The sequence below is a fragment of the Tetrao urogallus genome, assembly GCF_951394365.1.
Source record: "Tetrao urogallus genome assembly, chromosome: 1".
NCBI lineage: Eukaryota > Metazoa > Chordata > Aves > Galliformes > Phasianidae > Tetrao > Tetrao urogallus.
The window spans coordinates 116,466,693-116,482,977 of NC_136813.1; the positions used below are offsets into that span (position 1 = coordinate 116,466,693).

Below are 16,285 nucleotides of genomic sequence, written 5' to 3' on the forward strand. Positions count from 1 at the left end.
TGGCTGGGAATTGTGTGAAATGCAGACAGTAGAAGGTGGCACAAACGCTGAACAGCTGGCTTGACATGTGTGTGTGTGTGTGTGTGTGTGTGTGTGTCTGTGCGCAGGCACAGGAACGTGCTGGGACTGATGGGAGTCTGAGTTTGAGACAAGGCATAGGGCTGCTTTGGGGTTTTCCTCTCTTTCTCTTGAAACAGCTGAGATCTTCACAGAAGAGTAATATTTAAAAATAAAAATTTAAAAAAAAAAAAAAAAAAAAGCAGAGAAGCAGGGCTTTGTTATTTTCTTCTACGCCCCACATCTAAGTTCCTGAAATTTCAACGATCCTGACCACACACAGTGCAGTGCTGGATCTTCTCTGTTCAGCCCTATGCTGTTCATGCCACGTTCGTGCTTTGTTCATCATCCTGCCTGCTCTGGGCTGTCAATGGCTTCAGTGTGAGAGTCATCAACTTCTTTGCAGGAGTGTAGAAGAGCACCTCCATCCTTCTACCTTCCCCCTGCTGACAGCTGGGTCTCTGACTGCAGGCTGTCTCATTCAGTAAGCACTTTGAGACTATTAAAGTGCACTGGTACTTGACACTGAGAGGAAGGGCATTTGCTTCACAGGGACTGCAAACATTTGGGCGGAAGAAGTAAACAGTCAGTGCAGGTGGTGAGGGGGCATCAGTCTTGTGGGAGAGGTGAAGAAGTAGTCTGAGGAGACAGCAAGTGTGACTCAGAAAAACTGTGAGGGAAGAGAAAGATACATCCTCCCTCGGCGCGGGCAGGAGTGTGAGATTGGACTCCGTGAGAATTCCTCTGCTTGCACTGCATCTGTGGTTTACAGAAAGAGCGTGCATGCTCAATGTAAGCTGTGATGTGGGTGCAGTGGGGAAGCTACTGTACTCAGCCCGGAGGGTGAGGGCCTGCTATTCTGTATTTGCCATACTGCTGCTTGCATGCACAATGGCAGATCACCGTAACACTGCACTGCTGCAGCACCTGTAGGTAATTCCAAGGAAGGAGACTGTCTTAATCACTGCACAGCTTATTGGAAGACTGAAGAAAGGCATCGCAGATTAGGGTCTTGGTGTAAAACTCTCTGACTCCAACATGGTGTTAGAAAGTGGCATTCCTTTATTCCTCGTGACACATACTGGGTGACTTGACAAGCAAGCACATGCTCAGAGTCCAGGTTCTACATTTAAACAGTTAAGACATACATATGCAGTACGCTGGCACACACATTCGTTCTTTTTCAAGGACTCATTCATATGTGCTGATGTCCCTCTAGGCATGCTCGGCAGCATCTAGCGTGGCCACCTACTTCTTCCACATTTTCCACCAACAGCTTAATCACTGAGACCTCTGACTAACTTTCAGCTGTCTTTCCCCAGTTTGGAAAATTTCCATTGCTTAATAAGCCAGAGTGTGCAACTTTTAAAGCAGTACATGTGGCATTCAAGATATCCTTGCACCTATTGGGTGCAGTAGATAAAAGTAATCTCTTACGTCACCTGTGCAAAATTATTGAGAACAGGACTGTTCACCCACTGGAGTAGAAACGGAAAGTTTTAGAACTATCTCTCATTGGTTTCTATTGCTGGACTTATATATTGATTCTTAAACCAACATACTAATTCCTAGTGCTGAACAAATCAACCAATATCAAGGTGGAATCTTCTTTCCTTCTGGTTCATCTTCTTTGCATTTTTGTTGACACTCCATTTGATCACATTTCCCACCCTACCATCGAGGTGGTGTGATCTCCACTTTCATGTGGTCTTAGTTCAGGGTTGAAGAACGGCTTGAGAGCAGCCCTGAGGAGAACGATTTGGGAGTGACATTTATCGTAATACTGTGGAGGATTTCCTGATCTTGCCCTCTAACAATAAGGAAAATGTCTATCTTTAGAGTGCCAATGTGCACCAACCCTCCATGTCTCTCAGAAGTCCGATCATGAAATGGAGCAGTTTAATGTACTGGAGAGGAGTTTTTGTACAGAAAGCAAGTGACTTTGAAGTGTTGTGTCCAAACTTGAGGCACAGAAATAGGTAGCTGAATGGTTCTTCTTCACAGACATGATATCTAAACGAAAGTATTCCTGGCTTATCCGCTTAGCTTCGTATCCAGTGGGAATATCACCCTTATATTCCTGATTTGCTCCATAGGAATAATAGACTAACTGCAGCCCTTCTCCGGGCTGCTGCAGATACCAGGACATATAATCGTGATTGTCATTTTGACTGCATCCCAGGGTAGCACTCTCATCTTCTTTCACTACCAGACTTGAGTTCTGTGTTATCTTAGCTCCTGAGAGACAAAGCAAAAGGAACACAGTTAGAAAGCAGACTGCATTCTCCCCCCAGCAGAACAGGCATGATGTCTCAGCTGATGCCTTACTTGCTCCAAAGAAGCACAAGACCAAGCACCAAAATGTCCACGTTCTCATTTCTGACTGAGAAAGCAGAGAGCATGCCTCGGTAAGGAATTTACTTATATAGGTCTGTTTCCATTTCCCTTAAGCCAATAGCAACGACCTCTGCAGCAGCCAGATCTAGGCTGAAAACCAAGCTTCTTCCTGCCTGAAATTTCAAGGAAATGCACTGTTTTAAGAGTGCCTGCTGAAAATACATAGAAGCTTTCAAACTGATTCAGGAGGAAAATATTCTCTCAGACAGGATAGCATCAAGGGGAAATGGTTTTAAACAGAAGCAGGGGAGATTTAGACTAGACATAGGGAAAACGTGTTTGCTTTTTTTTCCCCTCACAGGAATAGGGCAGTGAAGCACTGGCACGGGGTACCCAGAGATGTGGTGGACGCCCTGTCCCTGGAGACATTTGAGGTCAGGCTGGACAGGGCTCTGAGCAACCTGATCTAGCAGTAGGTCTCCCTCTTTGTTGCAGGGGAGTTGGACTGGGTGACCTGCAAAGTAAATGCAAAGACAGGAAGTGAGACAAGCGGAGCAGCTATTTCTTGAAGAACTTCTCTCAAAATCGTTGTTTCTTGTGCCGTGCCACATCAAGCTTGCAAAAACAAGCACGGCCTGGGAGGAATTGCTTCTTCAGAACTGGAATAGGGCACTGGGGCTGCAGAACTTCAGGATGACAACATCCACTGAAGATCTGGATGGCTTTCTACTGGCACCTGGGAAGTGCACAGCTGTGACCACCTCATTTGTTTGCTGGACATTGAAGGCTACTGATAAGTTCACAGACCTTACAGTAGCATAGCCAGCCTAAACTGAACATGCCTGGAAGCTGAGAAAAATGGAAAGAGATCCTTATGTTATGTTCCCAAGGCTGAAGAGCTTTTTTTCCAGGGTTCATGAAAAACACCTGAGGTACAGCAGTAACATCATGATTTTCAGGATGTAATAGCTTACTACTGGAGAAGGAAAAAGAGTAACAACAAGCACAGCTACTAAAATCACTCAGATGGCACCCCCAAAGGAGCCACCAAGGTATTAATATTCCTTTAGAGATTCTGCCAGAAAACAGAAATCCCAAAACTATCCGAGGGTGGTTGAATCGCTAGTAATAATCCGTAGATGTCAACAGAGTATGGTAAAAATGAGCTCTAAATAAGAGGCAGAAGAGAGTAAGCAAGTCAGTCTGTGAGAGACAGTGCTTTCCCAGTGCTTTCCTCACTGTGATTCTTTTGCCTGATACAAACCGTGAGTACATCACAGCCCTGAGATTGTTTGTCAGAACAGAAGATTGTTTGTGGTTGCAAGGAATGGTGTGCTATTCTCCTTGCTGAACAGCTCATAGAGTCAGGAGAACACAGGTTTCCCAGATGTGTAAGGCCCACAGGAGTGATGTGTGAAGACACAAGTCTTTCAGAAATGGTTTTGGAGTGGATTAAGTGAGGGAAGCAACTGAACTTAACTTCGGCGTACTTCTCAGAGAAGCTTAGTTCTGAGCTGATGATGAGAGGGCGGAGCTGCTTGGAGCTACATGTAAACCAAAAAAGCACCCACAAATATTTGTCAGATTGACATGATTGTTTAGATTAAATGAGTGAAGTGCTTTCAAATAGCAATTGAGAGCATTCCACATTCAAAGACATTATCTTAGGAGATGGAGGGCCACATGAAGTAGTTTCTCACACTCATACATAAGAAATTTCAAAAACTATTTTATTTGAATAAACATTATCCTACAGATAGAAAGATGCATACTGCTGAAGAAAAGGGGTTTTCAAATCAACTTAAGAAATTGACAGAAATGATGTATTTTTTAGTGTAGGTAAGATATCTTTCAATCCACTACATACAATAAAGCCTGCTTTCCTAAAAATGACACCAGCAGAGAGATCTCAAAGGGTTACTGTGAGCAAATGCTGCAAGGAAACACTCGTCTTCCAAAACGCAAACGTTTCTTTGTTTGGAAAGTTTTTCTTTGAAATAATTAAAGAGAACTCTATATCTTATGAAAGGCTTATGATTAACTGTTATGTTATTTGTAATTACTATCAGTACCTTCTAATGCCTACGTTTGGATCTTCAAGTTTTCCACTGTTTTTTTTTCCCTGGGCAAAACCTTGGGTTGAAGATAAGCCGTTTCAGAAACCATATTTCTAGCAGCTCCCGTTGCCAGTCCACCAGTCTGGGATCGAGGCTGTGTCACGATCATGAAATACTTACTGTTTGTCACCTTTGTTGGTGTGGCTGGTGAGTACATTTTTACTTCTACTTGCGTAATTTAAAATGAAACTTACTTCTGAGGAAACCTGTAGCACAGTCTGTCACGAGGAAGTGAAGTCGAGTTTACATTTGCAAAAGGCTTAAGGCAGAATGCTTCTACCTCTTTTGACTACTAACTGTCCATCCAGAATAACTTCTTTCACAAGACATGCATGCCACCATGGTTCTTGACCGGGGAACACTAAAGTGCTTACATAGGTTGAAAACAAAAACAAAAACAACTGTATACATTGTATAAATTCACGACTCTTCCACTGAAGATGCATTACAAAGTACCTCTTACCAGGAAGTCCTGAAGCTACTGCAAATTCTCTGATCATGGGAGAGAGCTGTAAGGAAATACCGCTGCAGTCTTGTGTTGTACTTTCATTGTCTGCTTCTACAGACAAGATCTTGGGACAGAGAAACCTTTTATCTTATCCAATAAGAACGTTTCCATACTATGAAGTTCAGCCTGAGAAATAGCATCCAGGGCTTTAGACGCAAATAGACGGGCTGCCAATCTAAATTCAATCAGCTTATTTTAGGGAGAAGCCAACAAATGCGTGTTAGAGTTGACCATAACTGCTGTTGCGTGCTTTTGTTTAGAACCAGAACCCATCCGCAAGATGTTTTGCTCAGTCATAGGGCCACCGAGTTCCTTATGCCAGATGTTAACGCATGCTATCTCTTATTTTGCAGTCGCCTTCCCCGTCAGCGATGGGGATGATGACAAGATTGTGGGAGGCTACACCTGTGGAAGGAGCGCTGCACCCTACCAGGTGTCTCTGAATTCTGGATATCACTTCTGTGGAGGTTCTCTCATCAGCAGCCAATGGGTGCTGTCAGCTGCTCACTGCTACAAGTCGTGAGTGCAAAAATATACGTTCCATAATCTACCTTTTTTCTCCAGTTCACTTTTAACAGGAATGTACAGCTATGAGATCCAAACTTCTAAATAACTCAGTTCTCACAGAAGACAACTGAGGAATGAGTGGGTCATTCAGAAAGGTGGGCTGATGCAGTACGAGTGGTTTTCCCCTTCTGCAAACGCTTCTCTGAATGCAGAGTACCTTCTGAAATGACAACACGGTAATCCAGCAAGTAATGTGCGCGGTCTCCTAGAAGCTGCATTAATTTGTTAAAGCTGAATTGCAGTAGAATAGGAAGAGGAATGCTCTCATGCTGGTAGCAGTTTGTCTTCCAGGATGTTTGTACTGGCCACTACACAATCCCTCATAAATTCACCACCAGCACTGGAAATAAGATCTCAGCGTAGATCCCTAGAATTTGTTGCAGGACAAGAAAAGAACCCAGCATGAAAATACTGTCAAGACACACAGCGATAGGCAGCTTTCTCACAACCGCGATGTCAGTGGCAGTAAAGTAAGTGACATTCCTTCCTTTTTCCAGTTCCATTCAAGTGAAACTTGGGGAATACAACCTGGCAAGCCAAGACGGCAGCGAGCAGACCATCAGCGCATCTAAAATCATCCGCCACTCTAGCTACAATTCCTACACACTGAACAACGATATCATGCTCATCAAACTGTCCAAAGCAGCCACACTCAACTCCTATGTCAGCACAGTTTCTCTGCCTACCAGCTGTCCGTCTGCTGGAACAACATGCCTGATCTCTGGATGGGGCAACACACTCAGCAGTGGCAGTAAGTGCTGGGTGGGAATGTACAGTGTCCTGAGCACCCTGGAGATGGTCTAAGATCTCACAGTTAAGTCCAAACAGCACAGGGTAAAGAACAGAGAAGTGCTGCACAGCAAGCAGTCTTTTTGGAGAACGATTCTGAATGATCAGTCCATGTAGGACAGCAATCAGTTAGCTGCTCTGATGGCAAGACTTCAAGATTTTCAATCTTGTTCTGTTTTGTGAAGATGGAACCATTGAAGTCATCCAAGTGCCCTTCACTAAGATGTCCACTCTTTTCCACCAGTGGTCAGAAGCGTAGGTGGAGACCAGTGTCTAATTGTCTGACCAACACAAACCTGCACCAGAGCAGAAGGTACTTTGCCTGAGACCCAAGATTTCTTCACCGTGTGTACTGTCAGAGTAGTTCTTTGTTCTAAATCTGCCAGCTGATGACTTTTCGATGCAGGGTAGAACAGAGGGCCCGCGAGTAGGATCTGTTTCATCTAAACAAATGGAATTTCAGCACAGAAGAAAAACGAGGACTGCTAAAACAGGGTGTCCGGCAATGACTTTTCTGTTAAGAAAGGAGACTTTCCCAGGCTCTGAAATTAAATCAGATACGCCATCAATAATTTCTCTCTGTTTTCTTGTAGCTCTGTATCCAGATGTCTTGCAGTGTCTGGAAGCCCCTATACTCTCCTCAAGCCAGTGCAGCAGTGCTTACCCTGGTGAAATTACTAGTAACATGATGTGTGTTGGATACCTGAATGGAGGGAAAGACTCCTGCCAGGTAAAACAGCTGCCTCTCCAATCTGCACCTTTCCTGTCTTCTCCTAATAGAGGATGGTATCATGTTAGAAATACTCAATGGCATGTTTGAAACCATTTCTTTAACTAGCGATGAAGGCTTAGTGTAGAGGTCGCTCATTGAATTGCTATGGCACTTGGACAGCTCAGTACAAAGGGACAGATGTGATGACGAAAGAACAGGCACAATTGAGAACTGCTATGAAGCAAGGGAAAAAGAGTGCTCACCCACGTCAGAAGAGTCTACGCTGGCAGGGGAAAGCTCCACCAAGGAGGGATCTCCAGGAAGAGACCCTTCCCAGTGGCAGTCAGCCCTTAAATGAGGTCTAAGAGAGGTGCAGCCAGGCTCCATCCCTTCCAGTTGCACAGCTGAATTGCCTTCACCTGTGCTTCCAGGGCTGACCGGGTCCTTTCCCCAGGTGCTCAATCAGTGATTCGGGCCATGACTCAACAATTTCCATACAGTTGGCAATTTTCCCACTCAGTTGATCTCTATTTATCCTTATTTATTTAAGATGTGGAATGCCTCTGCCCCAATTCTCCACGTGCAGAGTGTGCTAGCTCTTGCACTTTGGGCTACTGAAAATGGAGAAGTGCTGCACCGGAGAATAAGCAATAGTCACAGAGGCTGTAGCCTAGGATGCACATGTTAGGATCGGATTTGATGAGAATAAAACATCACTGTACCAATATCCAGGAAATTTGGAAAATGCACACACCTGGCAATTGCTCTGCTTGCTGTATTTGCCTGATTCTGTGGAAAAGTTTTGCAGAATCATGAGCAAGAAGAGTTTCGTGAGCATCTGCCAAGAACGGCAGCCATGAAAACTAAGTAACTTACCGCTGTCTGTGATGCTTTAAAAGTACGGCATGTTAGCATCAGGTGTAGAATTGTAAGCAGAAATCATCTTTGTGAGAAAAAGTCTCTCTCTAGAATCTCAGTGATTTCTGGGAAATATGGCTTATTGCTGATGCCGATAGCATTTGCTGAGCATCTGTATCTTTATCTGCACAGGGGGATTCCGGTGGCCCAGTAGTCTGCAATGGTCAGCTGCAGGGTATTGTTTCCTGGGGTTATGGATGTGCACAAAGAGGTTATCCCGGTGTTTACACTAAGGTTTGCAATTACATTTCCTGGATTGAATCAACTATGTCTTCCTATTGAGACGCTCATTTTACGTGACCTGCTTTTCCTCCCCCTCATTTCCTTCTGCCTTGCAACTGGATGTACAAACCTTCACAAAAAATAAACATTTTCAGGCAGCCCATCTTTGTGCAGAGTTCCTCGCATTACGTCCATGGGTTATCACACGGGGAACACAGACAACCAATATCACTGTCTATCAACCTACCTAATGTTTGTAGTGTATCTCAACTAGAAGAAGCTTGGGACAATTTTTAGCCTCAACTTCAGGAGTCCTTCAGTCAGTTATGCACAAGCATTTTGGAGTAGAAGATATTTTCCCTTTATAATCATAAAGTCAATGCTACGCATCCACGTAGAACAGCTGAAAGAGCGTGGTGAACTACAGAGGCAACATACTTGTATTACAGAAAACAGCTGGCAGCAAAACAAACACTCCCAATCTCCCCCAACCCACAGTCATAGGACTGAACATTTCCTACTGCAAAATCACTGGAAGCTCTACCTGGGGAATGAAGGCAAGCTCTTGCTAGGGCTTGTTCTCTTATTGTACCAGTACTGTGACCTACCAAGGCTATTTTACTAAATTGCTGGGACTTCTCTCCATAGCATTTTGCTCGTTGGACATGCTGGGCTTTCTGAGTTTTCCTGGAACAGTCAAAAGAACAGAGATGCTCCTGAGCTTTGGTTTTAAATTCCTGCTGCCCCAGTCAGCCCCGAGAGAGTCCATGAATAAAGTGCCAAAGTTGCCCATGGGCTGTGCAGCTGTCTCCTTGGGGGAAAAGGAAATGGAGAGAAGGAATAAATGTGAGAAAAATCAGATGAAGAAAAGGAGAGGAGAAAAGTGGGGCACAAAGGAACAAACGCCGTTTTCGAATGGAGAGGTTTTTGCTTAGCTCTTTCAGATGATTTATTGACGATTTATTGCTCTTAGATAAGCAATAGGTGCCTGAGCCAGGAAAAAGTACAGCATACAAACAGGATCATAGCATGGTATCCCACTGCTGTGAAACTCCATGTTGAATTCCTTCTCAGCACCTTCCTTCATGGCTTGCTTTCTTTCCGGAAAAATCATCCTTCCCTTCAGTCTGTTTGTACCAGGAGGCAGAGTTCTTACCATGTAGCTGTTGGAAGTCGCAGGTTTTCCCTCCATGGCCAGTGTGAGTGGAGACTTACATAGCCTTGCCTGGTATTATCAGCCAAACAGCAAATTTGTTACCTGATGTGCAATGAGCCAATTCCCACACACGTAAGAGAGATATTTCTTTTAATTTGGGCCCAGGTGCTGGAAAGTTGAACGTTTCGAGAAATCAAAGACAATAACAAAAGTTTCTTCACTGAATTTGTACATTTAATTCCCATATATTGAATCTACCTAATGCAGAAGGAACACCTACACATTAATTACGTTAAACAATCACAAAATAAAAAATTTTCCCATGGGGGTTGGATTTGGGGTTTTACAACTATCTCTTGTCTCAGGAGGAAGCCTAGAAGGGAAAACTAACTCCTTCAGTAGCAGCAGTTATTCCTTAGGGAATTACAAATGCCTCAGCTGTTTGTTTGGGTTCACCTCGGAACATTTTGGACTCAGTCCTCCAGGGTAAGTACTTGTTTCTCCAGCCAAAACCCTGACTCTGTCTCTTTTTATTCCTCAAAAATGATGTCAAACTGACTGGTGCAGTTGACATGCTAGAGGGAAGGGATGCCATCTAGAGAGACCTGGACAGGCTTGCGAGGTGAGCCCATGCTAACCTCATGAAGTTCAACAAGGCCAAGTTCAAGGTCCTGCATCTGGGTTGGGGCAGTCTAAGCACAGAGACAGGTTGGGTAGAGAATGGCTTGAGAGCAGTCCTGTGGAGAAGGATTTGGGAGTGCTGATTGATGAGAGATTCAACGTGAGCTGGCAATATGCACTTGCAGTAAAGAAGGCCAACTGTATCCTGAGTTGCATCAAAATAAGTGTGATCAACAGGTCGATAGAGGTGAATCTACCCCTTAACTCTTTATAAATTCTTTATTGTGAGGGTGGTGAGACACTGGAACAGGTTGGCCGGTTGTGAATGTCCCCTCCCTAGAAGTATTCAAGTACTCCTGAGCCTGGGACTTAACTCCAGGGAAGGGCAGTTGAACTAGAGGAAAAACACGAACCCTGAATGTAAGACCACATGAAAGTGGAGATTACCTCACCTCCATGCTAGGGTGGGAAATGTCTGCTTTGAGCAACCTGGTCTAGAGAGAGGTATACCTGCCTATAGAAGGGTGGTTGGCACTAGATTATCTTAAAGGTCCCTTTCAACCCAAACCATTCTATGATTCTATGAAAAAAGTAAGAGATATGCTGGGACTCATTGACATAATGTACATTACCTTCATCCTTAATGCTTTCCTCATAAAACTCTGGTAATAATGGGGCATTGGCACTGAGTATCCTTCCTGTCTACATGAGGCCAACATCCTGATCTCTTTCTTTTAATCTGTAGGATACATATTTTTGAAAGAGAGGAGATTAGATATACATAAACATTGAGGCCAACAGAGCTCCCAGTCCAGGCAAAGAATGTGGTAATATGATCAGCATATGTTGATTTAGGACAATTCTGACCAATGTACTTTCTAAGCAAAAACAAAGAGTGATGTGAGCATGGTGACATCCTCCAGCCACACCAGCCCAAGGACCACACCTGCCCATCTGCTGGGACTGAGCACTATGTCTGGGATCCAGACTATCTGCCAAGGCTACGGAATGTTGCTGCTGTAGGGTAAGAAATACAGGACAGGGTATGTGTGCAGAAATCTGCCCAGTCTTCACCCAGTAGAGCTGATGAGAGAGAGATGTTTAATTCCAGGATAGGATACGTGTAGAAAAGAGAGTGGGTACATACTGTGATAGACATTCTTGTTTACACAGAAACATCTTCATGACTCTTCTGCATGCAAAGCACCATCTCAGCTAATGCACAGGATCATGTTTTGTGGACTTCCCTCTCCTATACCCGTGTGACTATGAAGTTCTACTGCTGTAGTTCAGCTTCCTCCCGGTGGTGTGTGTGAATCAGACAACATCTTACCCAGAGAGTTGGTATCAATCTCTGGCTGTTTTGGTCATGAGCACTCTGAACATTCTCCATGATGATTTAAGCAGGTTAAATATTGTCACTCATTCAAAGGTAGTGATCAAGATTTCCCATCACGTAATTTTTCAAAGTCAGCACAGCATGGACCCACAGAGGTGTGGCTGTGCAGGAGACTTCCTTTGTGAAGAACAGGCTTCCTCTGTTTCCAGGAAGGAGCAGGCTGGGCAAAGCATGGGCATAAAATGGAAGTCTATGTGTCCAAACTACTAGCCCTGCCCATTTTCTTTAGGAGAGTATGGAGTGAATTAGATAGTCCAGAAGAAAAAAAAAATGTTAGAGAGCTGGAACATGGATAGGGAAAGTAAAGAGGTGTGGTGAGAAGTTGTTATGGTTTTATGATTTTTGTTATTGATATTCCACATCATAACATCATATAGTGCACTGGGAGTTGAAGAGTTAATGCTCTTCCATGGAGTTCCATGGATTGTCAGTAGTTCTGAGTACCTGTCTCAGAAGAGAAGAACAAACTACAGCTCCCAGAAGACTTCTCTGTTCTGTTTCTGTTTTCCATTCAGAGGGAAATCTAAAGCTGACTGGGAGTCATGAGACTTTTCTCTTTTTTTTCGGCCCATCTCCCTAGCCTTTCTCTACCCCCATCCCCCTTTTCTCAGGGCATGCATCTGTGGGTCCCTTTGTCCCATCAGTCACAGAACTAAGCTGAACTGGGCCAGAACCTTGACAGAGGTCAAAAGAGGCCGGAAAACAAAGAGGGAGTAGATTTAAGTGAGGACTGAAGGGAGGGAGAAAGAAGAGGGGAAGCAAAGTATATTGTATGGATTGACATAAGTGAATATAATGTAAATGAGAGTAAACAAAGAAGGAAGCAAGAAATGAAAGCAGGAAAGAGTCTGAGAAAGAAGGGAACGCTAAGGAGTAGAGTCAGTAATACGTACAATGGTATTGTCCTGCAACTTTGTGCAGTGCAGATGAGGAGGATAGTAGGCCCATTTTGTTCCAGATCTAGCTACTCTTCTTCATTCTTGACACAGCAGTATGTGCCAGAATCACTGAGAAAAGCATGCTCCATCAAGGTCTTCTATCTCCTTGAATCTCTCTGCTCTTGAAGTGGCATTGAAATTCCTCAGCATCTGTTTTACCACTTTCTATTGTAATAGCCACTAAGATCAGCCTGGAGTCATTCCCCTAAGGCAGCTTGTATTACTACATAGTTGTTCTGGGAGATTTCATCTTGAGGCTGCTGAGATTCACAGACTGGCATTGCCGTTTGACTGTGTCTGAGGACTGCTCAGAGCCAAAGCTAGAAGGGAAAAGGACAAGTGTCGAGACAAGGGAAAGAAATGAGTTGATACAGAAATTAGGTTGATATGGAAATGAGGGCAGGGCAGGATGTGAATTCAGACAAAATGGAAAAACATGAACTAGGTGAGATGAAAGAAAAAAGGATAAGATATCCTTTCAAAATAATATCTGCTAAGAAGGACTGGTTAAACAAACTTATCTTGCAGGTACATGGCAGGAGACGCTAGCTCAGCACCTGCATGTAAATCTTGTTTGCTTGATAGAACAAAGAGTGATAGACTTTACGGGATATGAAGATAGTTTTAGGTGGGCAAAACAACAAACATTGAACCCAGAGTTCAATACGAAGTGTGTACTGTCATTTGCAATCCAGGAAGAAATCTCTCTAACTCCAATGCAGTGTTAGAAAGCAGTATTCCTATATTCCTCATGATATGTACCAAGTGACACGACAAACAAGTGCATGCATGTTTGTTCAGGTTCTACATACAAACAGTTAAGGCATATATATGCAGTACATTGGCATATATATTCATTCTTTTCCAAAAACTCATTAATATCTCTCTGGGCACATTTGGATTTAGGGTGGTCTTACATCCACTTTATCCTCACTTCTCCACCATCAGCATAATCACTGAGACTTTTGGCTGACCTTTAGCTTTTTTCCCCAGTTTGGCAAACTTCCATTGCTTGTTAGGCCATAATGAGCAACTTCTGAAACAGTGTACATGAAATCCAAGGAAAATGTGCTTGCACCTGGTGAAATGCAAAGATAAGTAGTCCATTACGACTCCAGTGCTTCTTGTGAAGCAGAATTAACAGAAAACAAGGCCGTTCACACACTAAGCAGAGCTGAAATGGAAAATTTTAGAATTAGCACTCACTGATTTCTTTTGCTAAACTAATATATTGGTCCTTAAACTAATATATTGATCTCTATTGCTAAACAAACCAGTATAAACAAAGGAAACGAAGGGGGATACCTACTGGGGTAGGTGTGTGTGACAGGTATGCGGTATGAATGTGTGACAGGTGAACCAAGAACTCTGAGTACCTTAAACAACGGGGAAAGGGAAAAGGACTCACTAGCATCAAGTTACAGGGATAAAAGAACAGTTGTGTCCCTCATGATTTGAGAGATCCTACAGGGGTATGCCCCTAGTGTATTCTCTCTTTATTCAAATAAAGAAAGCTAAGTCTCTCCTCTGTCTCTTTATGTTGGGATAAAGATAATTGTGCAAATCTATTGGAGCAGATATTGTCCCAATATAGGCATGGTAGGTTGTTAGAGAGGAGATGAGAAGGAATACGGAAAGGACAGAACAGATCTTCAGAACACTGGCTGAGTTCTCAGTATCCCTGTGATAGGCAAGAAATATTCCTGGGCAGTTTATGTACTTAAACTAAACATCTGGAAGACATGCACACAGGGAAAAAAAAAAAAAAAAAAAAAAAAAAAAAAAAAAGCAGGCATTGCAGAGATCCAGTTCTTCCTACTTAACTCTTTCAAAATCTACTCTTAACACAGGAAGCTTTGAAAAATGGGCATGCAGATCAGACAAACAGTGATGGAATCTATGCAGATGCTCAGGAATGTATTGAATTCCCTTACTCATAGGGGTCACCATGGCCACAAGGAACCAGCACAGAATCATGTGAAAAATTCTTGTCCTGTCAAGGTCCTGCCTTTTGTAGCTGCCCAGAGTACATGAAAAGAAAGAACTAAAGGAGGATGAGACACACTAGGGCTAGACAAAGCAATGGGAAGCATGAAATGTAAGAAAGTATTGTCTGGCTGGTGACCCTAGGAGATGATGTGTACAATCACAGGAAAATATAGGCATTGCTAAGATGGAAGGGGAAATAGTGGGAGGTGCACAATGAACATACAGGAATGTGTATATGTCGAGGTTCATGAAGAGTCTGATTATGTGCTAAGCAATAGAATGCTGAGAGCTCCCCTTCAGAAGAAAGTTGGAAGAAAGAAGTTCTAAGGAGATGCTTTCAAGGAGATATTTATTTTTAAGAACAATGTGACTCCCCACCTCCCAGTGCGAAGGAGCAATCTACAAAACAAGGAAGTGCAGAAGAGTAATCTATGTAGCTATCTAGCTCAACATCAATATCATGAGCAAACTGAAAGACCCCTTGCAAGAATTCCTTGATTGACAGATACAGGTGCAATGTTAGATTTAGTATGCATGACAGTTCTCAGAATAGGTGGGAACTTCATGGAAAATTTGTATGTTAAATATATATAATGAGGGTGATTCAGCTCTGGATTGTGCACACTATGTGGAAAGATCACCATGCACTAAACGCTGTAATAAACTGGCATTGGCTTTCTAAACTATCATTTGTTTTGCAGAATTTTCTTTGTTTTCTTGTTTTCTGCAACAGTATGAGGTCTCCTTTTTCCTATGGAGTACTGTGAGTGCAGTAATTAATGTCAGTGAGAAGCAGGATCAAGAAGTAACCCAAAACAGCCCCTCCTCCATCTTTTTTTCTGAAAAGCGAAACAGTGCTCAGAGCTTCTATCTGCTCTCCTGCCTGGAACAGTGAATCTCATTGCATCTAGTTTATATTTCTCTCTGTGGCAGAGTTGGGCATGTTCCTGCTCACTACAAAGAAGAATGAGTGAGATTGGGTCCCAGCTTCTTCACACTGTATCTTTCAACCTAGGATCTGAAGGGATAAGAAATAAAGCATGCTGGGATCCCCTTTCCTGGATGTTGTCTCCAGCTCTGTTTCCTCCACAAAAAAATTGCAGGTGCAGGAGATACTCAGAGACCTTAGCCTTTGCCTGCTTCAGCCACCTTTGTGTGATGGAAGTGCTCCAAGCTGCTGCAGTGATCACTGTGATGGTAATGAGAGGTATATGACAGATCAGTGCTCCCCAAGGCCTGGTCCAACAGAACTGATGAGAGGGATGAGAAAGGAGTTAAATGCCTGTGCAGATTTCAGGGATACTCAGTGCCCTGTCATGAGGAGGAAGAAAGAATGAAGAGCATGGACTAAAGCAAAAGGTGTGAGGGAAGGGATGTGCTTGGGATAGGGAGCTGGATGGCTCCCTCAAACTTCCTTGATGATAGGCAGCAGCCCAAATTCCTCCAGATGTGGATTCTCCCCTGAGACCTGTGGCTAAGCTGTGGAGCCTCGAGTGTCTTGGTCTGTTGTTGCCTTCGGGCAAGGGATTTGGCAGTCCTGTTTCACAAGCACACTTTGACAAATTCAAGAAGCGCATGAGGACTGAGACCATCTGTGCCATTGCCCCTTCTGCCCTGTGAATCACCCCAGACAAGGTGATTTACTTTTCTGGCAGGACCAAGCTTGGCCAATAGGGGCACGGAGGACACAGTTAGGATGCATTTGGTAACACCACGAGGATCTTGAAAGTAGTTGGATAGTGCTTTACCAGCAATAGCTCTCCACTGCTCTGCTCACATACTCAGGAGATTCAGGACACAAACATACTGTCCACAGCACCTTCAGGTGTTTCTATTCAGAAGAACATCCACATTCCTTCCAAATGAGGAAAAATTTCAAATAATCCTACACCTTTCCCTTCTCATTTAAGTTGCCAGGATATATGCCTCGGAGCTCTGCCTGATAACATGGAAGG

The 16,285-nt window shown here is 43.5% G+C and overlaps 1 protein-coding gene across 1 annotated transcript; it reads left to right on the top strand.

Annotated features, from left to right (window-relative positions):
• Positions 1–4,618: 4,618 nt before the first annotated feature.
• On the top strand, positions 4,619–8,287 carry LOC306958574 (trypsin I-P1; the record flags this gene model as incomplete). The annotated part of the gene is made up of 5 exons (XM_079550124.1): positions 4,619–4,658; positions 5,373–5,538; positions 6,084–6,337; positions 6,969–7,105; positions 8,138–8,287. 5 exons carry the CDS (start codon positions 4,619–4,621, stop codon positions 8,285–8,287), a joined length of 747 nt encoding a protein of 248 aa, XP_079406250.1.
• Between the last annotated feature and the right edge of the window lie 7,998 nt (positions 8,288–16,285).